Raw genomic sequence first — 25,036 nt, forward strand, 5'->3', positions numbered from 1 at the left:
TAGTCCAGTATTCCAAGAACTGCTTGTACATCTTCAATTTTTAGTTCATGTACTATCTTCAAAAACAGGCAGATGTTTTCTGTCTTTTTGGAAGGAAATGAGTATTTTTTTCCCAAGTGAATGTACTTTTCAAAATGAACTCTCAATGCATTTATAGCAACTTGAAGTCTCTCACTGCCATCTTCTTTCTTCCTTTTCTCCTTATCACACAATTACATAATACACAAGAATCTGAGACTGCATTTATCCAGATAACCACTATAAAAGGAAGAAGAAAAGAGCAGTGACAGCTTTTGCTCTCTGGCAAGAAAGCAAGTGGCTTTTGATAAAGAAGGAATAAGACAAGGAGGAGGACAGAAATAAAGGAGAATGGTATTAAGCCAATTCTCATCATCTTCTTGGTTTCTTTTCAGTGGTCATTGAATCACACATCATTTATCTGAAGAATATGGATTTCATTAAGGGAAATCAAAACTGTTCTTATGATCTAATTTCAACTATGTTTACCTTTACAAAACTGCAAAGATTGTAAATGCGAGGGATTGGTCACATCACCACTGTAAATATGAATGATCACTAAATGAGGCAGTCGTTAACAAGAACTATTCTTCTGAGTAGACATTTTGGGTTTAAAGGACCAATATTAGATGTATATATCCATGACTAGTTCATGCTTAATACCCAACTGTAGCAGAATTGCTTTTCATTAGTTTACAATTTTATTGAATGTGAACCACTTTGACTAGTTCAGAATAACATTTTTTAAAATCATAGCTTCATGCAATGTGTGATTTCAGTCAGAAACTTTTTTCATTCAGGTGAGAGCAGGGAGTAAGCTATATGTCTATCTCTTGAACTTCTGTCCTGACAAAGAAATGGATATTTAGACTGTTTTAATTAATCACAATACATATAAAAAAGGGGTAGAGGCTTTTATTTAATGGTTGTGTACCATATTTTTAGAATAGAATAGAATAGAATTTTTATTGGCCAAGTGTGATTGGACACACAAGGAATTTGTCTTGGTGCATATGCTCTCAGTGTACATAAAAGAAAAGATACGTTCATCAAGGTACAACATTTACAACACAATTGATGGTCAATATATCAATATAAATCATATTGACTTTTGGGGGGGCTCTCTTCCTGTGGACAGTCCTGGACTTAATTAGCTACACGTAATTAAAAACAATGGGTAGAGATAGGTTTATGGTAGAAATAGCAAATGTAATGTTTCTTAACATTATTTCTTTAAATGAACATACACACCCCAACCAAGTTGGTGTCCATTTATTAACTGAACAGGTAAGGATTGGATTTGCAGGATCTCTTAGCAGACATTCCCTTGACTCATAGCATATATTTACTTTCTCCTTATCTTCTGGCGCATTATGTGATGCAAAATCCTTTATAAATCTATTTCCTCAGAGATTATTTTTCTATAGCCAAAGGTCTTATGAAGTTGGATAAAGAAATAATCAGCCTCAAGGAAACAAAATATTTTTCCCCAAGAAACTGCCCTAAGACTTTTTTTTTTTTTTTTGCTATTTGGTAAAATAGATACTGATCTCTCACAACTTATCCAAACAACCAAATTCATAATATTTTAATTCCTTAGGCAGTGTACATTTGGAGGGAATTGTTTAGTAATGCAGCTAATATAAATTCCCACTCACTGATAATTGATTCTGCAGGGTTTTTTGTAAACACATTTATTTTTCTTTTATCACCAAAGATAAAATACAGAACAGAAAAAAATAAAAAAATAATGTTAAATCTATTTCATATTTGGGTTTTTTTCTTTGTTAGTACACAAGATGTTTTTTTTTTGTTATTAGCTTTGGATGTTTGTTAACCTGCATTGTTTATAGAGAAACCCACATGTAGATGCGTGTGCATGCATGTATTTATAGCATACAATTTCTAGTATCTTATTTCAGCTGAGTTTACAACTAAGCAGGTAGACCAGATGTAGCTGTGGTAATATTATAATTTTATTAAAGGTTTTTTAAAAAGGAAAATGAAAATAAATACAAACTGATATAAAGTAAGATAAAGATAAAGAAATAAATTGAAGAAAAAGTTAAACTGCAAGAAAGGGAAAAAAGGTAAAACAAAAATAAAAAAGAAAGAAAAACATACAGACGTAGCTTCCAATCTTCTTTACAGCAGTTACAAGTACAATGATCAATCTACTTCTTTCTGTATGATTACAACATAACAGTCTCCTCTCTGTAATCCATTCTGTCTAATCATTTAAATCATAAATAATAAGTTCATTTTTTTCCTGTTTTTACACAAAAAATTCTATAAAGATTCCAGTTAGCAACAAACATAGATACTTTGTCTGATCAAAGAAATTGATTTAGCCATCTTGGTAAGTTCCATCATTTTCATCAATCATTCTTCCGCTGGGATAATGCCATATATTTCCATTTTTGTGCATACAATAATTTTACTGCAATTATACTGTACAACAACATTCCATAACTTTTGTCCATCAATTCCCTCAAAAAACCCCTCTGTTTTCAATTTTATATTAATCTTGAAAATCCACTGAATCAATGTATGGGTTTGGATCCAGAATTTTCTAACTTTTTACACATCCACTAAACATAATAAAATGTCCCCTCTTGTTGTTCATGCTTCCAACATAAATTTGAAGGATAGGTGACAGACAGACAGACAGACAGATAGATAGATAGATAGATAGATAGATAGATAGATAGATAGATAGATAGATAGATCTCAATGGTACATATACTTATGGTACATCATTTTATAAAAAATCATTTTAAGATTATAATATAAGGTAAATTTCAAACCTTTCAGCAACATATTTTTCCATTATTCCATCTGTGTATTATATCCAACATTTTTGCCTACTTTATCATAATTCTTTCATTTGTTTTCGCCTGTTTCAAACATCAATAAACACTTATATGATTTAACAATTGCCTTACTAAACTAATTTTGGTGCAGTTCTGTTTCAGACTCAGTCTTACCATGTCCAAAACTATAAATTCTTTTGTCTACTTGAACCCTTTCTAATAATTGTAAATAAGAGAACCACTGACAATTATATCCCTGTGCAACTAATTCTTCACTCCATTTAGTTTACAGTTCCCTTGACAAAATTCTACTATAACTTATTAAGGTAAAGGTAAAGGTTTCCCTCGCACATACGTGCTAGTCGTTCCTGACTCTAGGGGGCGGTGCTCATCTCCGTTTTAAAGCCGAAGAGCCAGCACTGTCTAAAGATGTCTCCATGGTCATGTGGCCGGCATGACTAAATGCTAAAGGTGCAGGGAACGCTGTTACCTTCCCACCAAAGGTGGTCCTATTTTTTTACTTGCATTTTTTACGTGCTTTCGAACTGCTAGGTTGGCAGAAGCTGGGACAATGTTGAGATGATGGGCTGAGCAGAGACATCCAGTGCATGCAACAATATGTCACATGCAGCATGATGTCATTTCACAAAGAGTACAGATCATGTTCCTTCACTTGCATGACGGGGCGTGCATAAGAGCACAAAAGTGCCTACCGTTCCTGTCCTATTGTTCCAAATTGATATAGTTGATGCATATTTTTTACTTAAATATATATATTTTCTTCAAGATATGTTGTTTTATCTATGACAATTGTTTGTGTATACTGTTGTGACAAAAAGAAATTAAAAAAAAGATATCATGAAGCATAGGACATCTTTAGTTCCCTTTGCCCACTCCACTCCACCCGACTCCTCCACCCCAACCCACAACCCCCTTTGCAAACACCCAGGGAGCTAAAGCTGAGAGACAGCTTATTGCCTAAGGTCACTAGGGGAGTTTCTATCTATTCACAGCTCCCATTTGTAAACTCCCAATCCTTCACTGCACCAGCTTTCAGAAACTTGGAGAGTCCACTTGTTTTTAACCTATGGCAATTTTAAATACGGTAGAAACATTCAAAGTCTATGAAGAAGATTCACAATTCACTAGCAAATTCAAACTAAATGAAAGAAAAACCTGCATTCGAGACCCATCTTTGCCAAATGCAACTTTTTCCAAAGTTCCCTCTTTAAACGATATTAGAACATTACTATATGTTAGCAGCAGGCATGGAGAAGATATTCCAGGGAACATCTTATCATGTCGTTCACGCATGACAATAGCAGAGTCATTCTGTGTTTGCAGGGAAAAGGGAGACCACCTTCTCTGAACCATTACACATCACACATAGTTTCAACCATTTTTTTCTAACAGCATGTTTTTCAATGCAGTAGTTTTGAAAGCAGCCATCACAAAATCAAAGTCAACCTCTGTTGCTGAGCAGGAGTCTGTTCATCTCACCGTACTTTCAACAGCTAAAACTTCTGGAAACACCAGAAATATCACGCTGACTGTAAGCGAAGATACCAATCTCAAGCACAAATCAGTACTGTCTTCAAATGGCATTCTTTCCTGGAAATACCAATTGACACTGAAGACTTAAAGAAAGCAGGGGAAGAAGAAAGTAGCTCGGCACTACTGGGATGTAAATCCTGCAGCTCAAGTGGTTGTTGGTCCACTTAGTAAAAACCTCAAGTCATCTCGGGGAGTAGGAGAGGAAGGTGAAGCCTCAGAAAAACTCATCTGTGTTTCCAAACATCACAAAAACAGTGATTACACAGCAGCTTCTCCTGTGAAAGAAACAGAATAAGCCACAGGTTAAATCCACAATATATACTTTCAAAAGTATCACAACTGCATCAAAAGGTTACTCTGAATCATAGTTTAGAGTTGAATATTTACAGGACCACAGTCTGCAGTGTGTGGTCAAAAAAGGCTAGATAGCGGTCATAACTGTGATCACTGTTAAGACCATCCCAAAGTATTTTGTAGACCAGGATAGGATATCGATAAGCATTGACATTTTGGGCATTTCATGAACAGAACTGATTGGTCTGATAGGTGACCATCCATTACTATACTTCACCCTCTACCATATTTGAGAGCAGCAGACTAGTTTAAGACTTAGCACAAATACTGTTGTACACTTAATCTCATATTTTAATTTCTTATCTTGCTCTCTGCTTCTCAGCATTTTCCAGCTGAGAGAATCATTGCTCTCTGCTTCACGGCTGGAGACGTCTGCTTTGATACAAACACCATAATCCCATTATTTGGAATTGGGAAGTGGAGCATTGGGAATGAAATATTGGAGCTCTAGTGGCAAATGTTATGTGATATCTGTGAGCCTTCTCAGTTGTGGAAGAAAGACCAGTCAAAGTCTAAATTGTAAGAAATGAAAATATCTTTCATGAAAAATTTCAGAAGATTTTTTCTCTTTGCTATTGAGTCAGTGTTGACTCCTGGTGCTTACCTAGACAGGTCTCTGGAGTTTTATTGGAAAGATTTTCAGAACTAGTTTGCCTTCCTAGGGCTGAGAGAGAGAGAGAGAGTGATTAGCCCAAGATCAACCAAGTGACTTTGTGCCAAGGTGGGACTGGAATCACCATCTCTCAGTCTATAGTCTGATGCCGTAATCACAGCAATGAACTGGCTCTGTAACAATCTATTTGGTGAATTGTATCATTCTAAAAAACAAGGAGAGATTGCTTTTTGTATGAAGCCCACTGTGCACATTGCAAGTTAGAATAGAATAACAGCGTTGGAAGGGACCTTGGAGGTCTTCTAGTCCAACCCTCTGTTTAGGCAGGAAACCCTACACCATTTCAGATAAATAGTTATCCAACATCTTCTTAAAAACTTCCAGCGTTGGAGCATTTACAACCTCTGGAGGCAAGTTGTTCTACTGATTAATTTTTCTAACTGTCAGGAAAGTTCTCCTTAGTTCTAGGTTGCTTCTCTCCATGATTGGTTTCCACCCATTGCTTCTTGTCCTGCCCTCAGGTGCTTTGGACAATAGCTTGACTCCCTCTTCTTTGTGGCAGCCCCTGAGATATCGGAACGCTGCTATCATGTCTCCCCTAGTCCTTTCCATTAACTAGACATACCCAGTTGCAGCAACCGTTCTTCATATGTTTTAGCCTCCAGTCTCCTAATTATCTTTGTTGCTCTTCTCTGTACTCTTTTTAAAGTTAGTTTAAGAGTAAAGCAGACTACATGTTTTTTTCCCCTGACCAGGAGATTTTCTTTCCTCTTTTTAATAAAAGAATGTAAATTCCAATGTTGATTGCCACAGTCCAGGAAAAGCTGTTCCGACACCATTTAAAAAGGATCGCTATCTGAATCACCATTCGACAGATAAATTCAGGGATGTCTTTTTCATATTGTTGCATGTTACTGACCAAAGAAATACCCCAAAGTGAAATGAAGCCTTGGCTTGATTTCTTTTGAGCGAGGGAGTATTTGAAACTTACAATATCGTGCACAAGCTGTTCAGGCAAAAGGGAAGAACATTGTGAAACAATGCTAAAGCCTGTCATTGTCATGTTTGGTCTGAGCAAGGCCCGCTGATTGTGATCTTTATCCTGGTTTAACTAACTGAAAACATCTTTGTACCTCTTTATAAGCAGAACACTAGCAATGCATACAGGAGGTATTCCTGCAAGTCAATAGATGTATTATTTCACATCTGATTCCCAGAAGGAGCCAAGTCCACAGATATTTTTTTCTATCACTTGTTCTTCCTTTGTATCATTGGGTAATAATATGGAGTGAGGGATACAGACTATCTACAGCGTCCCTGATCACATTTTTGCTAGAAGTAATCCTTGATCTATATACATGTTGGAGAAGAAGTTTGAAGGGAGACAGGGCTTCTGCCTGGGTTAGAATTTGAGGGGTCAGAATTCAAAATTGCATATGGAAACTCTCAGACTTACAAGAGGCAAAATGTTTGTGTGGTTTTTTGTTTTTTTAATTAAGAGGCACCCAGACATTCACTTTTGCTAAAAGCCAATCACTTCTCTCAAGCGCTATCAATATTTCAATCTGAAAGGATTGTGCGGGAAGGACGTACCCTCTGTCTTATTCCATCAGTTTCATCAGCCAAAAAAACTGCATTCGATTTTACCCTATGTATTCTTTTACAAAGAAAGCCTAGTTCTAAAATGTCCTCTGAGACGGTTGTGATGGTCTTTTAAAAACTATGAATGAATTAGCAGTCAACATCACCAAGCAAAACAAAGAAGACATTGAGTACATATTATATTACAACATTTCTGTTTAATTTTGCTCTCTGCCTGCCAAGAGACCTGTGTGTTCTGCCTCATGCTGGAATCAGATCTGAGGAAAATGCTAGTTTTTGCATTTTCCCTCTAAAACACATGCAAGTGAGTTACTATTGTTTCTTTGTTCCAATACTTCTGTGTGTGATCTGAAATCTCTTTTGCACTCTTTACAATCTATTCTAAACTAGATTATATCTAATTAAATCAGAGTAATACGCTTAGGCCTATTCATCATGGACTCAGCAGTTAACAACAATAAGAAGCTTCAATGTTTTACTTGCCCCAGGAGGTACTTTTAACCTCTGGTGTCACTTGGCTTTTCTTCCCCAGTACAAGAAAATGCCTTTATATGATTCTTACAGTTGTTTCGGGTGTAATTCATGTTTGGGATCAGGACTGAAATAAACTACTTTACTAAGCTAAGGTGCATTTACGTAATACAGCATCGTGTGGCTAGAGACCATTGTCTCAGCCCTCCAGTGGTGGGATTCAGCCGGTTTATTTATTTATTTATTTATTTATTTATTTATTTATTTATTTGTTTGTTTGTTTGTTTGTTTGTTTGTTTCTCACAACAATATACATAAGCATCACACAAAAAGATTATATAGTATATAAACATATATATGAGGAATATGAGGAAGTATAAGCATATATGTATAAGAATAAAAAACAATAGGACAGGAACGGTAGGCACGTTTATGCTCTTATGCACACCCCTTATGGTCCTCTTAGGAATGGGGTGAGGTCAATAGCAGAAAGTTTTTGGTTAAAGCTTTTGGGATTATGAGAAGAGACCACAGAGTCAGGTAATGTGTTCCAAGCACTGATAACTCTGTTACAGAAGTCATATTTTCTGCAATCTAGATTGAAGCGGTTAACATTAAGTTTAAATCTATTGGTTGCTCTTGTATTATTGTAATTGAAGTTGAAGTAGTCTTTAACAGGAAGATTGATGAACTGATTGTTAAATTATTGGCTGGCCCCTCCCCTCCCCTTTTTGGCTCCCAGATAAGTGCAGGGAGGCCTACTAGGCCCAAAACAGGTGCAGGGGGTGCGGTGCCTCCCCCCGCCCGTGGCCCATTTTTGCTCCCAGGAGACTGCAGAGAGGCCTACTAGGCCCAAAATGGAGTGTGGGGGGCAGTGTGGCGCGACACCCCTGCTGCACATTTTTATTCCCAGGGGGTGTGCAGGAGACTGAGTGCTGCCTGTCACACCCCCTAACCCCACCCACCATGGCCCTGTCCACCCAGCCAGTCAATAGGGCAGAGAACCGGTTGTTAAATTAGTTGAATCCCACCACTGCTCCAGCCCCAATATGCATTTGCAAACATGGCTCTCTATGAAGGAACCTAGATCTATGATTCCCACACACCCCAAAGAAAATCTGGCATAGTGTCCAAATAGGAGGGAAATAGGAGGAAAAAAAACCCCAATAACATAGTAATCCTCAACAACAACAGCTAAGAAGGAAAGTCCCACCAATCGCCTTCTGCTTCAGCTGGAGTGTCTGGCACGACTTAGCTAAACTATGGATTCTTCTTCATTTCAGTTAGTTCCATTCAAGCAGCACCAAAGATCAAGGCCCGGTAAAAATAAGAATTCTTTGCCTTATCCCTGTCTGGATCAAGCAATCATGGTTCTTCCCATAATTTTGACTCAATACATGTCTGAAGCGGTTAGGAACAATGTGGTTTTGGTGGCTTAGACATAGAAACATGCAGCGCAACTTACGGGAACCCACTGTGAACGAGGAGCCTTGAAACTCTGCAGAGGCGTCTTTGCAACGAAATACTTGAATGACAAACCATTCAATTACATTCGTAGTTCCACAGGGCGGATTCATATTACCACATGGCCTGTTCAGAATTAGCCCTCCGAATGAAAAGTGGCTTGTCTCCTTTTTTCTGTCTCATAGTTAATATTCAAGGTATTTAAATACAACAAGTGGTTGTGATAAAGCAGGGCTTCTCAGCCTGTGCAGAACTGTGCCCTTGAATTAGTTCCAAGATGTTTTAAAAGTTATTAATTATATTAATAATTTATCAAACATTTGTTTTAAAAAAACAGACATTTTGCCTTTCTGCTGTCCTTCATCTGTAACTGGAACTGCAGTTCCCTGAACTTCCAGCCAGAGTTCCATCAACTACACTGGCTGGGAATTCTGGAAGCTATGGTCCCATGATTTCTTGGCATTGGAGAGCCACTAATGGAATTTCTGGTAACGGAAAGGGGAAAAAGTTCTCATAGGGAAGTCATTCAAAGTTAAGCTCATTATTTTAGACAATTGGCTTTATAGCTATGAGTCTGGGGGTAGTGAGGGAGGTCCCATCACAATCACATATATAGAGATGAGGCTATTTTTAAAGCTTACGCTACAAACACTAGATAACTTTACTGTTTCAAAGTAAAAAAAAAAAAATCCCAGCTACTAATTATAGAGACTATTCAGCAAGACAAATTTGGCTTAATATACATTGTTGCAGGGTAACACAAAAGGAGAATGTGATCGTGGCCAAATAATACAGATTCCGAAGAATTTAAACTTTTCTTTAACAGTAAAATTTGAGACCTTAGGATTTCCATAGTATTCCTGAAAATACCGGTAGGTGGGCCCTATCTACTGAGATCTCAAATTGCTAAGCAGGATTTCCTGAAATTACGGTGTAGGTTTTCAGTCTCCAGTCCAGCCCACAACCCACAAGTTAGGGACATGCAAAAAACAAAACAAAACGATGTACATAAAAGTCCCACAGATTTGTAAATATGCTTATATATTATTGAATTCAACTTCTGGCAATATTTGGTACAAATTTCACTCCTACCCTTTTGCAAAGTATATGTGACTCTGTTCAAAATCAAACGTGTGCCTTTTCTTGTAGCTAAGCCTCATTGCGTTCCATGGGTCTTGTTTGTAAAATATACATATAAGCTCCGAGAGAGCCGAGGTCCCAATTTTACCCCAAAACTGGGGTAAACTGGGACTCAGTATAAGGGTGGAAATGAGGCACCTACCGGTTGAAACCCTCCTCCTCAGCTGAGAAGGCTGGCGGCTCCCCGCCCCGCCCTCTCACTGCACCGGCAGGGCTTCAGTCCGTAAAATGTGAAAAAGAAAGAAAAAACTCGAGTATAAGCCGTATATACTGAGTATAAGCCGAGGGCTTAAAAAAAACTTGAGTATAAGCCGTATATACTCGAGTATAAGCGACGTTTTCAGCACAAAAAATGTGCTGAAAAACTCGGCTTATACTCGAGTATATACGGTAATATACATTGTTGCAGGGTAACACAAAAGGAGAATGTGATCGTGGCCAAATAATACAGATTCCGAAGAATTTAAACTTTTCTTGAACAGTAAAATTTGAGACCTTAGGATTTCCATAGTATTCCTGAAAATACCGGTAGGTGGGCCCTATCTACTGAGATCTCAAATTGCTAAGCAGGATTTCCTGAAATTACGGTGTAGGTTTTATGTCTCCAGTCCAGCCCACAACCCACAAGTTAGGGACATGCAAAAAACAAAACAAAACGATGTACATAAAAGTCCCACAGATTTGTAAATATGCTTATATATTATTGAATTCAACTTCTGGCAATATTTGGTACAAATTTCACTCCTACCCTTTTGCAAAGTATATGTGACTCTGTTCAAAATCAAACGTGTGCCTTTTCTTGTAGCTAAGCCTCATTGCGTTCCATGGGTCTTGTTTGTAAAATATACATATTTATATGCACAACCCTAACCTTGGCATCACTAATCATTTAGCAATGTTAAGAGAAGGCATGATCCCATGCCGTGTCCTTCTGGTATTTAAGGAAAGCCAGTGTACATGTGGGAGCGTGGGAAAAAGATGCTAGATAATTGCAGTTAGTGGATTCAGTTTGCAACTGTTCATTACATAGTTCTAATGTTTCTTTTGGCCACTGTGATGGCAGGAAGAAATTGCTCAGATTTACCATGTTGCAATAACTGGCAGTGGGAGTATCTGAGATGACCTCTGCATGGTGGCCACAAAATGGGCACTTGCCAGTAATACATACATAGATAATACCAACCTTTCAGTTCTGAGAGATGTTATAGAACCACAGGTGCTTAAGATGGAGAAGAACATTTCTTCTTCTTCTACAAGAGCAAGAAAGAGAAAATAAATCTTAAGACTTGTCATATAATAATAATAATAATAACAACAATAACAATAATAAGAACTGGTGGGATCATAAGCCTGAAAAAGTGATTGAAAATGAGCATGCAAAACTACTATGGGATTTCCGAATACAGGCTGATAAAGTTTTGGAACACAATACCCCGGATATCACGATTGTGGAAAAGAAAAAAGTGTGGATAGTCGACATTGCTATACCTGGTGACAGCAGAATTGATGTGAAACAACTTGAAAAAATCACCAGATATCAAGATTTGAGAATCGAATTGCAGAGACTCTGGCATAAACCAGTGCAGGTGGTTCCAATGGTACTCAGCACACTGGGAGCTGTGCCTAAAGACCTAGGCAAGCACTTAAAAGCAATTGGTGCTGACAAGATCACCACTGGTCAGCTACAGAAGGCCACCTTACTGGGATCTGCTCGCATAATTCGCCGATACATCACGCAGTCCTAAACGCTTGGGAAGTGTTCGACTAGTGATCTGTGATACGAAATCCAGCATAATTATCTCGTTTGTGTGTATACTGTCATTTTGTGTACATAAAATAATAATAATAATAATAATGCATTTCAAACAGCAATTGTCAGTGTGTTCTTATTGATTTGGCTAAGTTGAGAAAATGCAAATCATATAACAGAGTTGGTGTATTTATTGAGGCACTGGTGGCTCAGACTGCTAAGACAGTCTGTTATTAACAGCAGCTGCTTGCAATTACTGCAGGTTCAAGTCCCACCAGGCCCAAGGTTGACTCAGTCTTCCATTCTTTATAAGGTAGGTAAAATGAGGACCCAGATTGTTGGGGGCAATAAGTTGACTATGTATATAATATACAAATGGATGAAGACTATTGCTTGACATAGTGTAAGCCGCCCTGAGTCTTCGGAGAAGGGCGGGATATAAATGCAAATTTAAAAAAAAGTGAGAAATTGATATATTTTTGTCTTCTCACTACGCAGATAATATCTTGAAGACATAGGGAGAGCAGATGGATGTGAAATTTTACAAATGCACAATTACCTCAGTCCTTCCTCTTTAACAAAAAGAAGTGATCAGCTAGACAAGGAATTAGCACGCAAATGGTATTTCTAGAGAAGTACAGGCAAGATTAAGAAGTATATAAGAAGTCTGAAATAGTATAGGGTTTCCTGCTTGTGTAGGGGGTTGGACTAGAAGACCTCCAAGGTCCCTTCCAACTCTGTTATTCTGTTACAGGCAAGATAACTAACCAAATTATCTAGCCATATGACCAAGGCTACATTTATGTACCTGCAAGTACTGTATGAACATATTTTGCAAGAAATTGCTCACAATCCTAATTTACGGGATAATAGTGAGTTATAATAACAAAGATAGTAACACCATTTTAGTGGAGACCCGACGGTGAATATCTTCCATAGTGTCTCCCACATATCCCCAACCACATTGCAATAATCTGGTCATCAAATATTGTGTTTCCCCAAAAATAAGATCTCCCCGGATAATAAGCCCAATCGGGCTTTTGATCACATGCATTAAAATAAGCCCCCCCTGAAAATAACTCCCCCAAAATAAGCCCTCCCCAAAAATATTTAAACGCATGCACAGCTGATTCCCGCCATTTCCTCTGGTTAGGCAGACAGAGCTGGAAATCAGGTAAGATGGCAAGAGAAGCTCTGCCTTGCTCCACGTGCCCCAAAATAAGAAGATCTCCCCGAAAATAAGGCCAAGCGCTTATTTAGGGGTTCAAAAAATATAAGATAGGGTCTTATTTTCAGGGAAACATGGTAGTAGAAATGAATAGGAGACTAATGTATAGTGATCAGTCTAATTAATAAGAACTTCTTCATACAAAGAAATTAAGAGATAAAAGAAAAGAGTAATTTTGATCAGATCTACAGACCTTAGCTTCCAGTTTGCAATGGAGTGTTTGGTTGGACAACCAAGGATGTTTTAAAGCTGCACCTGCACTTATTCTCCAGCTAAACAGAAAAGAACAAGGTTATCATGTGATATGTATACAGGAATTTTTAAATACTTAAGTCTGATATTTGCTTGTGTGTTGGTGTTTTAAGGCAGGGGTGAAATCTACTTACCTTCCTTACTGGTTCAGAAGTGCATGCGCTGCCCGCGCGCAGACCTCATGAGCAGAAAGTAAAAAACACATTACTTCCTGGTTAACACATTACTTCCTGGTTAAAACCAGGAAGTAATGACACCCAGGCGGGTGGGCAGAGCTTGCTCCAGCATAGCTACCGGATCATTGAACTACCAGTCACAATTGCTACCGGATCATGCGATCCGGTTCGATCCAGGAGCATTTCACCCCTGTTTTAAAGTAATAGAGGTAACAGCAACAGACAGCATTAGCTTGAGATTTGAATAGTGTTCTTAAGTTTACCACTTATGGCAAAAGTATAGATTCATTATTCAAATTCTTCATTAGTAAGCTGGCCAATTTCATTCTGGTTGAAAACTGACTTTACAAGTCTTCATTTCAGGATATGTATGTAATTTAGTCCATCTAGGCCAGGCCTGTTAAACTGGTAGCCCACAGGCTGGATTCAGCCCGCACAGGCCGCACCCACCCCAGCTCCACAAAGGCAAAAAACATTGTGATACATCACAATACAGCCTGCGATGTGAGTGGGTTTAATTTTCATCCATGGAAATTGTGCCATATTCTGGTTTCTATTGTTGTGGTCCTCCAGCAGCCTGCAGAGCTGGCAACGGAGTCGGACAGCGATGAGGCTGAGGAAGAACACAGGCCAGTCCTGGAGGCTGGGGAAGGCCCAGATGAGGGCTCTGCATTGGAGGCAGAGGTGGGGCCAGGGCCATCTGGGAGTGATGTGCGGACTCCAGAGCCTCCAGAGGCTGACAATAGTGAGGCAGAGGAACAGGAGGAGCCTGTTCCTAATGCACGCATGAGAAGAGCTGCAGGAAGGCAAGAGCAGCTCAAGCAAAGAGAATGACTTGGGAATAGGGCCAAGAGATGATTGGCCCCTCCCATAAGGCTTAAAAGACCAGCAACAGTATTTGGGCTCTTTGCTGGAAAACAACGTTGATAGCCTTGCTCCTTGTCTTGCTGCATTTATTTCTTGTCAGCTTCTACTGCTTTTGAACTTTTGCCAAGAAAATCCTTTGGCAGTTTGCCTAATTAGATCATGGTTGGTGATAAGACTGAAGAATTGTGTTATGAAGAATTTGCTTTGATTTAGTTTTGACTACGATGAGAATGAGTTAAGTCTCAGCTGTTCTAATAAAGTCTGTTTGTTTTTGAACTGATTGCATCTACTACTACCTACTTGGGCCTGGGACACAACATCTATACAACCCCAAATGGGACCAGAATTTCCATTGCCAAGCAAGACAGTTGTTAAATGAGACATGCCTAACTTCACTGTGATTCACTTTTTTCCAAAGTGAATCACAGAGTCATTAAGCAAATCTGGGTTCCCCCATTGACTTGTCAGAAGTCAGCTAAGAATATCGCAAATCGCAATCACATGACCCCAGGATGCTGTAATCATTGTAAATACATGCCAAGTGCCTGAATTTTTATCCATGACTTTGGGAATGGTGTGATACTTGCAAGTCCGAGAATCAGTTGTAAGTCACTTTTTTCAGCGCCATTATAACTTCAATTGGACACTAAGCAAATGGCTGTAAGTTAAGGACTACCTAATCCTAATGAGTGATTTATGCAATTTCTTTTCCTTAGAACTTTGCAGCTTTTATGGTGTTCCTATTCTTCCTCTTTGGGCCAATTCAATCATCATCATCACTAACATGGTTATCCTTCAGGTTTATTAATAAAAAAAGAACTGAGTAATATTATGTAACTAGTATCTAACTATTATCCTGTTTTCCCCAAAATAAGATATCCCCCGATAATAAGCCCAACTGGGCTTTTGAGGGTTCAAAAAAATATAAGGCAATGTAAGTTTTTCGGGGAAACACGGTAATATTCCTTTATCCTAAATAACTTTTTAATAAAATGCAAAGAGTTTTCATTTTTGGCATTTCATGAATTTGTTTTATTTCTTGTTCATTTTAGTAGTCTTCATGTGCTTCTGTCAAACATGATTATTATTTTTGTGTATCCTAAGGGAACTGAGCAGACAACATATTAAAAGCAAAACATTATAGGTGTGTAATCACCATTTTTCTTTGATAAGAAGCTTAGAGATGAAATCTTTGGCTTCTTCAGACACATTTTCAAATTCTTCATCTTCAAAGTCCCACCTACAAGCCAGGATGTTGTTCAAAGTCTCATTATCATCATCACCCAGAAAAGGAGATAATCCAGTAATCCTACAGGAAGAGGAAAAAAACATGTTCATTAAGCATAACATAACATTTCTGAACTGCCCCATCTCCCTCAGAGAGGGCATTCTAGATGGTGTGCGATAAAAACGTTAAAATATAAAAACAGTATATAAGAATTATTTTTTTTAAAAGAAACTAAGAGGAGGCAAGGTTGATTGAACTCTATTATAAAAATTGTTAAAAGATGAATGAAGTTTTCTCAGAGTACCAACCAACCCCATAGAAGCATACCTTTCTGGGATTTCCCATGTGAGGTTTAACTCCTTTCCAGAAAGCCATGAGAGAGAGGCGTGTGTGAATATTCCACAAGGAGGGGACAAACAGCTGAGAAGGTTGTCTTCCTGGACCCTGCCAGTTGGGATTCTTTAACTGACATGGACTGCAACATACTTTCCCTGCATGACAGGGTTTTGTTGACTACCCATGGCATTAATAGGAGTCTTCTCCAACACCAATGTTCAAATCCATAATTTTCTACTGCTTCTACTTTTAATTTTTTTGCTTCTAGAAATTGTCACAGGGAATGTGATAGCTTGCATGATTATGGTCTTTATAGGTATAGACACATCAGGGCATTTGAATTTGTTTTCCCAGGTTTTCATTCCTATTCTATCAAATGCTAGTTTGCAGTGTATTTCTTGATTTATTTTATGGTTGATCGTAGATCTCAAAAAATCATAAACTATCGCCATATCTTCATTTCAATTCCAACCCCCTGCTGTATCTGTTGTTATTAGTTTGTTCTTCTTTCTATTTAACCTTAGTCACATTTTTTCACTGTGCTACTTGCCTTTCATTACTAGAGGCTACCGATCTTTTGCATTTTCAGCTGTCACAGTAATGTCATCAGGGTAGCACTAAAGACTGTGATTTTAACATTCCTGGCTTCAACATCAGCCAATTTTTTTTGCCTCTTCTGCTCTTTACAATCAAGCATCATAAGCTAAGATCTTTGTAAATTATTTTGTGATATTTGAGTTAGTCCAAGAAGTCCGCCATGGTTTTTTGAACTGCATGAACTCGACACAAAAAGAAACCTAAGGATATTCCAGATGGGAAGTCTATGTTATCAATCATAAACTATTATGCCATCAATTTTTTTCTACCTAGTAGTTTCTCTACTATATGACATAATGGAAGATGTTCTCAGAAAATGTGAGTCCCTTTGGAACATTTTACCCTCCCTGCTGGAGTGAGGTCAGCTCTAGCTTCAAGTCCTGGCTCTGTCAGTTCACTTGGGGCTCCAACAGAAGAGTTTCATATTGGGGGTGGTTGATTAACAACAGATCCCACCCCCTTCCCTTCTCATCATATCCCTTCCCTCCCCATCTTTTTAGTTAGCTTGATTTTTTTATAGTATTCTACCAGTGGTAAAATCCCATTTTTTTTACTACCGGTTCTGTGGGCATGGCTTGGTGGGCGTGGCAGAGGAACGATATTGCAAAATCTCCATTCCCATCCCACTCTGGGGCCAGCCAGAGGTGGTATTTGCTGGTTCTCCAAACTACTCAAAATTTCTGCTACTGGTTCTCCGAACTGCTCAAAATTTCCACTACCAGTTCTCTGAACTGCTCAAAATTACCACTATAGGTTCTCAGAACTGCTCAAAATTTCCACTACCGGTTCTCCGAATTGCTTAAAATTTCTGCTACCTGTTCTCTGAACTGCTCAAAATTTCCACTACGGGTTCTCAGAACTGCTCAAAATTTCCACTACCGGTTCTCCAAATTGCTTAAAATTTCTGCTATCTGTTCTCCGAACTGCTCAAAATTTCGACTACCAGTTCTCCAGAACCTGTCAGAACCTGCTGGATTTCACCCCTGTATTCTACTTAAATTATTTAATTTTATACTGTTTTATCTTTTAATAGTGTAAGCTGCCGAGAATTACAGTATGATAAGATGGGCGGCTAATATATTTTAAAAATAAAGAAAGAAAATGGCCATTATCATTATCTGTCCTCATCCAATAAAATTCTATTACCCAATAAAATTATGTGACTGCACAATAAAAACTTCATCTGGAAGCACTCACAATCATAATACTTCAACTTTAATTCAACTTACAACATGTAGGCAATGACACCAATGCTCCACATATCAGTTGGAAAAGAAACAAAATCATAGTTCACAACTTCAGGAGCAAGAAATTCTGGAGTGCCAAAGTTGACCTTAAGCTTTTCCCTTGGTTTGTATCTAAGAAATAAAACAGAAAAAAAATGTATGGGAAACAGTAGCAGCAAATATGGCTTTTATAGAACATGATAATAATTCGACAATTTTCCTAACTAGGAATTCTAATTTTCCAAGTAGTCACCATCAGGGGACCATAAAGTGGAGAATATTTCTTTAGGATTTCAAGTATCTAAGGAGGAGAATCTGATCAGGTTATTTGTCAGATTTTTTTTTTTATTGATAGGAGAAGTTAGAGGGAAGGATACCATGGCGGATAGTACCAAAGGTTGCTGAGAAATCCAGGAGGGTCAGAATGGTTGCATCATTGTGATTCCCTTCCCTCCAGAAATCATGAACAAATGTGAGCAATGTTATTTCAGTGCTTTGTCCTGTCCTGAAGTCAAGATTGAAAAGGTCCGGAAAATTTGCTTCAATCTGGGTTATTTGTAACTGTGAGTCAAACAAGTTTTCAACAACCTTCCCTAAGGAAGAAGGTTGGAGACTGGATGAAAGTTCTCTAATACTGTTGGGGTCGAAGGATGGCTTCTTAAGAAGGGCTTAAGATTTAACTTATGCTGTTAAATGAGTGCCATTTGAAAGTGCTGAAGGCTTTCAAAAGGAAAGGCTCACTTTGATGACTTTTCCCCATGATTTTGGCCTCCCTAGAACATCTGTCACTGCTTATTGTACCAGGCCCCTTCCCACTCCAGTAAGGACAGAATTCACTGGCTAATTCTTTGAACTGATTAAAAAAAAAATGACAGAAGAAATAACAGCACACAGAATTTTTCTATGACATTTTCAGGCCCGAAGTCCTGACTAGGTGGCTAAGTGGCTAAGATACTGAGCTTGTCGATCAGAAATGTCGGCAGTTCTGCAGTTCAAATCCCTAGTACAGATCTCCTGAGTGAACAGGGGGTTGGACTAGATGACCTCCAAGGTCCCTTCCAACTCTGTTACTGTTACTGCCCTGCTGTTTCTAAACTAGAGCAATGTTATCCAAGGTCAACCCTCTTCGTAATAAACTAATGACAGTTTACTTCTTATTTAATCTTGTTTATCCCCAAAACATGACATTGAACTGGAATGTCACCCATTGAGAAAAATGAGAACTGCTGACTATTGGATTAAAACAACATACCTTCTTGCCAGCCCAAAGTCAATAATCTTTATTTGATATTCCTCTCGATTCACACACAAGATATTCTCAGGCTGTCAGAAGAAAAGAAGAAAAGTGCACATTTATGAGAAATATTGAAAGAAAGGCTCTGGGATCAGTGTTAAAAATACACCAGAGCATAAAAATACACATCTGGGTGTTGGTGTTTTATAGCAGGTTAGACTCTGTGGATACTTCAGACTATAATCATGTGGTATTTGAGGCTGGGAACACTCCACCAGGGCAGCATTTCCCTTGTGGTGGCCTTTTCTGTTTGACAGAATACAGAAATTTGAGATAAAGAATTCATTAGTGAACTTTCAGAAAGGAAATGAAAGCACTCTGGCTGGTTTCAGAAAGTCAAGCTCTGTAATTTGCAGCCCAGTATGCGCTGATATCGGGGTATTTCAGAAAACATTGCTTTAATACATTTCTGTGTAGTTGAACTTCTTAAGTTTATTCTTCAACAAGCCAGTATCTGACTGATTAACACCAGGCAAATTTGTGGACTGTCCAGAAATTAACTATTAACTAATATAGGTGATAAAAAGCTATTAAAGGTAAACAGCTAAATTATTCATATGCTGGTTTCATTGGTTCTGCTTCCTAGATTAATGATGGACTCAAACTTTCAAATGTAACGTTCAAGTTTAGCTAAACATCAGTTTCTTGTGTGATGTCAGCCTTCAAACAACCCCCCCCTTGCACTTCCTCCGCCCCAAATTTACAAATATTTAAAGAAAAATAAATCATGAACATCATCTATGTCATAGAAATATTCCAAAGTAAATTTTATCTGGTTTGGGCTGAATCCCCAAACCAGATAAAATACAGAATCAATCAGATTTTCATTCAGTTACACTCATAAAACTAAACATTCCAACATCTGATAAAAGTACATAACTAGGTAATGTAACAAATTGGTATTCTATTAAGCAAATTGGTAATTAAAAACTACTTTATCCAATGAAATAAGTATCAACAAAAAGGAAAAATTGATATTGTCTCTCTTCGAATCCAGACTTGGTGGTTTTTGCAAACAGAGGTTTGGCATGAGCAAAAATTAGATTTTCCTTTGGCCACAGGCAACTGTGTTTTTCCTAATGGTTTTTGTGTTATAGAACTGAAAACAGAGTGACGTTCAAGTAACATAATATGCATTCACTCTCACCAGGTTATTCAATTATTTGGGATCACATTCAGCAAGCTAAGTAGCCAAAAACATGGCTCTAGTTTAGAGACAACCAAGGCACTGGATGCCTAAATAAATAAAACACACAGAATGCAACAAGGCTCAATAGCTGCTCTTCGAAGAGGAAGATAACTTCAGGGGCAGTTCTTGATTCAATGGAGAGTACGATTTGACATCTGCTACAGCCTCACCATCAAATGTATGCTTCTTAAATTCTCATTATTTATAAAAAGGTGATAGAACTTCTGCCTGATACCATCAACATCAATGGATGGTCCCCAAGTTTTGGGGTTCTATAATCTCCTGAAGGATTTGAAATGTCATTAGAACCATCATTAACAAGGCACAACAAAGAATGTTCTTCTTGAATCATCTCAAGAAGTTCAAGTTCAGACTGCCCCAAAAATGGTTGATACAGTTCTACAGAGAAATTTGTATTTCTACAACTGTATTTCTACAGCAACCAAACAGAATAAGTACAGACTTCAATGAAGACTTCGGACTGCAGAAAAAAATGTTGCAACCAGCCTGATTTCCATAGAAAATCTGTATATTGATCGTGTCAGAAGAAGGGCTGAGGAAATGAGCCACAGTGGGGCAGTGGTTAGAATGCAGTACTGCAGGCTATTTCTGCTGCCTGCTGGCTGCCTGCAATTTGGCAGTTCAAATTCAACCAGTCTCACCAGATTCAAGGTTGACTCAGTCTTCCGTCCGTCCAAGGTCGCTAAAATGAGGACCCAAATTGTTGGGGGAAATATGCTGACTCTGTAAACCACTTAGATAGGGCTGTAAAAGCACTATGAAGCGGTATATAAGTTAAGTGCTATTGCTATTGCTACTGACCCCTCACATCCTAAACATAAACTGTTTCAACTACTCCCCTCAGGATGCCACTATAGGGCACTGCGTGCCAAAACAACTAGACACAGGAGTCTTTTCCCTCGTGCCATCTCTCTGCTGAAACCCTTATTCTCACAGTACTATCTTACGTCTAAGTATAATATCCATGTTGTATGGCTGTTGTATTATTATTATCCTTCTCGTTTTCTGCACTGCCCGCATCTCACCCTCCAAACCTTCCACTTTCTGCTTGTTTTCTGCTGAAACTTGTTGAGTATCCTTTAAATCCTTTTGGATAGTCACAATTTCTGCTCTTATTTCATCCAATTTCTTGTCCATATTAGATAACTTTTCCAAAATTCTTCCATCTCTCCAGCAGTTGGTCTCTGACCTTTGCCATTAAGGAAAAAAATACAAAATCCTCAGGCAGGCACAGTATCCTTGTAATTTCCTCCGGATCCACCAGGGGCACTCACAGGAGCAACGAGTCCAGAGTACAGTTAGTCAACCAGGCTGTAAGAAGCCTGTTATTAAACACAGCTGCCTGCAATTACTGCAGGCTATTTCTGCTGCCTGCTGGCTGCCTGCAATTACTGCAGGTTCAAGCCCCACTAGGTCCAAGGTTGACTCAGTCTTCCGTCCGTCCAAGGTCGCTAAAATGAGGACCCAAATTGTTGGAAATATGCTGACTCTGTAAACCACTTAGATAGGGCTGTAAAAGCACTATGAAGCGGTATATAAGTTAAGTGCTATTGCTATTGCTACTGACCCTCACATCCTAAACATAAACTGTTTCAACTACTCCCTCAGGATGCCACTATAGGGCACTGCGTACAAAACAAAAAAAATAGGAAACAGAAAAGTTGTTCCCCAGTGCAATTGATCTTACAAGAGGATGGATCATTTTAGTTGCTTTCTTGTGGGCCTTGGACAGAGGTGGGCTTCAAAAATTTTAGCAAGGGGTCCTCTGCCCAGTTGCTGGGTGTGTGTGGCCATGGTGGGCATGGCCTAGTCACCTCCTGCACCGCGGTGTGTAAGTGTGTGTGCCGTTTTTGCCCTCCCTGGGCTCCGGAGGCTTTCCTCGAGCCTCCGGGAGGACAAAAACAGCCTCCCCAGGCTTCGGAGGCCCTTCCCTTCCCGAACTTCCAGTAGGCCCATTTTTGCCCTCCCCGAGCCTCTGTGCACACCCTGCGCTTACCTGCATCCAAAACAGGCCGTGTGGAGACTCCTGGGAGGGGTGGAGTGGGAGGGGTCAGCCAGGAGTAGGATTTGAGAGTTTTCGAACTGCACAGAATCTTATCTAGAGGTTCTCCTGAACCGCTACAAACTCCCAGCAGCCCAGCCCTGCCCTTGGATCTTCTTCTGATTCACTGAAATGTGATGGATTACTGCTAAAACAATAGTCCTCAACCTGAATAGATGTTCTCTACCCATTGGCTACGAGGTCTAAGGATAAAGGACAAAACAGCCTCCCAGGCTCGAGGCCCTTCCTTCCCGAACTTCCAGTAGGCCCATTTTTGCCTCCCTGGGCTCCGGAGGCTTTCCTCGAGCCTCCGGGAGGACAAAAACAGCCTCCCAGGCTCGAGGCCCTTCCTTCCCGAACTTCCAGTAGGCCCATTTTTGCCTCCCTGGGCTCCGGAGGCTTTCCTCGAGCCTCCGGGAGGACAAAACAGCCTCCCAGGCTCGAGGCCCTTCCTTCCCGAACTTCCAGTAGGCCCATTTTTGCCTCCCTGGGCTCCGGAGGCTTTCCTCGAGCCTCCGGGAGGACAAAACAGCCTCCCAGGCTCGAGGCCCTTCCTTCCCGAACTTCCAGTAGGCCCATTTTTGCCTCCCTGGGCTCCGGAGGCTTTCCTCGAGCCTCCGGGAGGACAAAACAGCCTCCCAGGCTCGAGGCCCTTCCTTCCCGAACTTCCAGTAGGCCCATTTTTGCCTCCCTGGGCTCCGGAGGCTTTCCTCGAGCCTCCGGGAGGACAAAACAGCCTCCCAGGCTCGAGGCCCTTCCTTCCCGAACTTCCAGTAGGCCCATTTTTGCCTCCCTGGGCTCCGGAGGCTTTCCTCGAGCCTCCGGGAGGACAAAACAGCCTCCCAGGCTCGAGGCCCTTCCTTCCCGAACTTCCAGTAGGCCCATTTTTGCCTCCCTGGGCTCCGGAGGCTTTCCTCGAGCCTCCGGGAGGACAAAACAGCCTCCCAGGCTCGAGGCCCTTCCTTCCCGAACTTCCAGTAGGCCCATTTTTGCCTCCCTGGGCTCCGGAGGCTTTCCTCGAGCCTCCGGGAGGACAAAACAGCCTCCCAGGCTCGAGGCCCTTCCTTCCCGAACTTCCAGTAGGCCCATTTTTGCCTCCCTGGGCTCCGGAGGCTTTCCTCGAGCCTCCGGGAGGACAAAAACAGCCTCCCCAGGCTCCGGAGGCCCTTCCCTTCCCGAACTTCCGGTAGGCCCGTTTTTGCCCTCCCCGAGCCTCTGTGCACACCCTGCGCTTACCTGCATCCAAAACAGGCCGTGTGGAGACTCCTGGGAGGGGTGGAGTGGGAGGGGTCAGCCAGGAGTAGGATTTGAGAGTTTTCGAACTGCACAGAATCTTATCTAGAGGTTCTCCTGAACCGCTACAAACTCCCAGCAGCCCAGCCCTGCCCTTGGATCTTCTTCTGATTCACTGAAATTTGATGGATTACTGCTAAAACAATAGTCCTCAACCTGAATAGATGTTCTCTACCCATTGGCTACGAGGTCTAAGGATAAAGGACAATCTGGGTTCCCACTTCTATCCCCACTCCACCGACCCGTACGCTCACACAGAGAGGGTCTTCTCAGGGTGCCGTCCGCCAAGCAATGTCGGTTGGCGGCCCCCAGAGGAAGGGCCTTCTCTGTTGGAGCACCTACCCTCTGGAACGAACTTCCCCCTCGTTTGCGTCAACTACCTGACCTTTGGACCTTTCGCCGTGAATTGAAAACGTACTTGTTTATTCAAGCGGGACTGGCTTAATTTTAATATTCTAAATTTTTAAATTTTTAAATTTTAATAATTTTTAACTGGTGTATTTTATTGATGGGTCAAATTTGACGGTTTTAATTTTCGGCCATTTTTAGAATATGTTATTTTAACTATGGTTTTAATTTGTATATTGTTCTGTTTTAATCTGGCTATACACCGCCCTGAGTCCTTCGGGAGAAGGGCGGTATAAAAATCTAAATAATAAATAAATAAATAAATAAATAAATATGCTTCTATTATTTGAAAGTTGAGTCTATTCACGATACTCAGAACTCCAAATCAAAAAGGGCCATTAACTGCAGTCATAATACCGAGTTCCAAGATGTTCATTTTATATATACATTTTTTTTTTGCATAGGAAGTAAACTAATATCACAGAACCTTCAAGTCCAAATGGAGAATATACATTTGATGCATGTACTGAATCCCTTCACAGATTTGCTTTATGAAAAAGACAGCATCCATCTCCGTCAAGTTGGAGTTCTCATCAAGAATCCGATCAAACAGTTCTCCTCCTTCCACACTGAAAAGAGAGACAAGGTAGGCTTAATTGGTAATTCAACGTGCTGAAAAGTTCACATTCAAGAACAATATTCTCCAATCTGGCATGCTCCACATGTCCATACTATCTAGAGTTATAAGGGAAACTAGAATTGGGGAAGGCTGGTCAGAAATGTGTGCTTCCCATGTGACTATGTACATAGACCCCCCTCATATATTGGGTTATGTACAAAACAAAGAAACTGCAACGAACCTTTCAGGACTTGGTTATTACTGGGAAGTGGCTCACCAGGCTAATGCAGCCTGTTATTAACACACAGCTGCCTGCAATTACAATTACTGCAGGCTCGAGTCCCACCAGGCCCAAGGTTGACTCAGCCTTCCATCCTTTATAAGGTAGGTAAAATGAGGACCCAGATTGTTGGGGGGGCAATAAGTTGACTTTGTATATAAATATACAAATAGAATGAGACTATTGCCTTACACAATGTAAGCCGCCCTGAGTCTTCGGAGAAGGGCGGGATATAAATTCAAATTAAAAAAAATTACATGAT

At 39.9% G+C, this 25,036-nt stretch overlaps 1 protein-coding gene across 1 annotated transcript in view; it reads right to left on the reverse strand.

Annotated features, from left to right (window-relative positions):
• Positions 1 to 917: 917 nt before the first annotated feature.
• MYLK4 (myosin light chain kinase family member 4) overlaps positions 918 to 25,036 on the reverse strand; it is a 55,075-nt gene continuing 30,956 nt past the window's right edge. The window contains 7 exon segments of the mRNA XM_058175223.1: positions 918 to 4,660; positions 11,213 to 11,279; positions 13,201 to 13,279; positions 15,459 to 15,611; positions 17,693 to 17,821; positions 18,942 to 19,012; positions 24,363 to 24,504. Of these exon segments, the coding sequence (XP_058031206.1) occupies positions 11,250 to 11,279; positions 13,201 to 13,279; positions 15,459 to 15,611; positions 17,693 to 17,821; positions 18,942 to 19,012; positions 24,363 to 24,504 (604 nt within the window). The 3' untranslated portion in view covers positions 918 to 4,660; positions 11,213 to 11,249.

The sequence above is a fragment of the Ahaetulla prasina genome, chromosome 3 (genome assembly GCF_028640845.1).
Source record: "Ahaetulla prasina isolate Xishuangbanna chromosome 3, ASM2864084v1, whole genome shotgun sequence".
Lineage (NCBI taxonomy): Eukaryota > Metazoa > Chordata > Lepidosauria > Squamata > Colubridae > Ahaetulla > Ahaetulla prasina.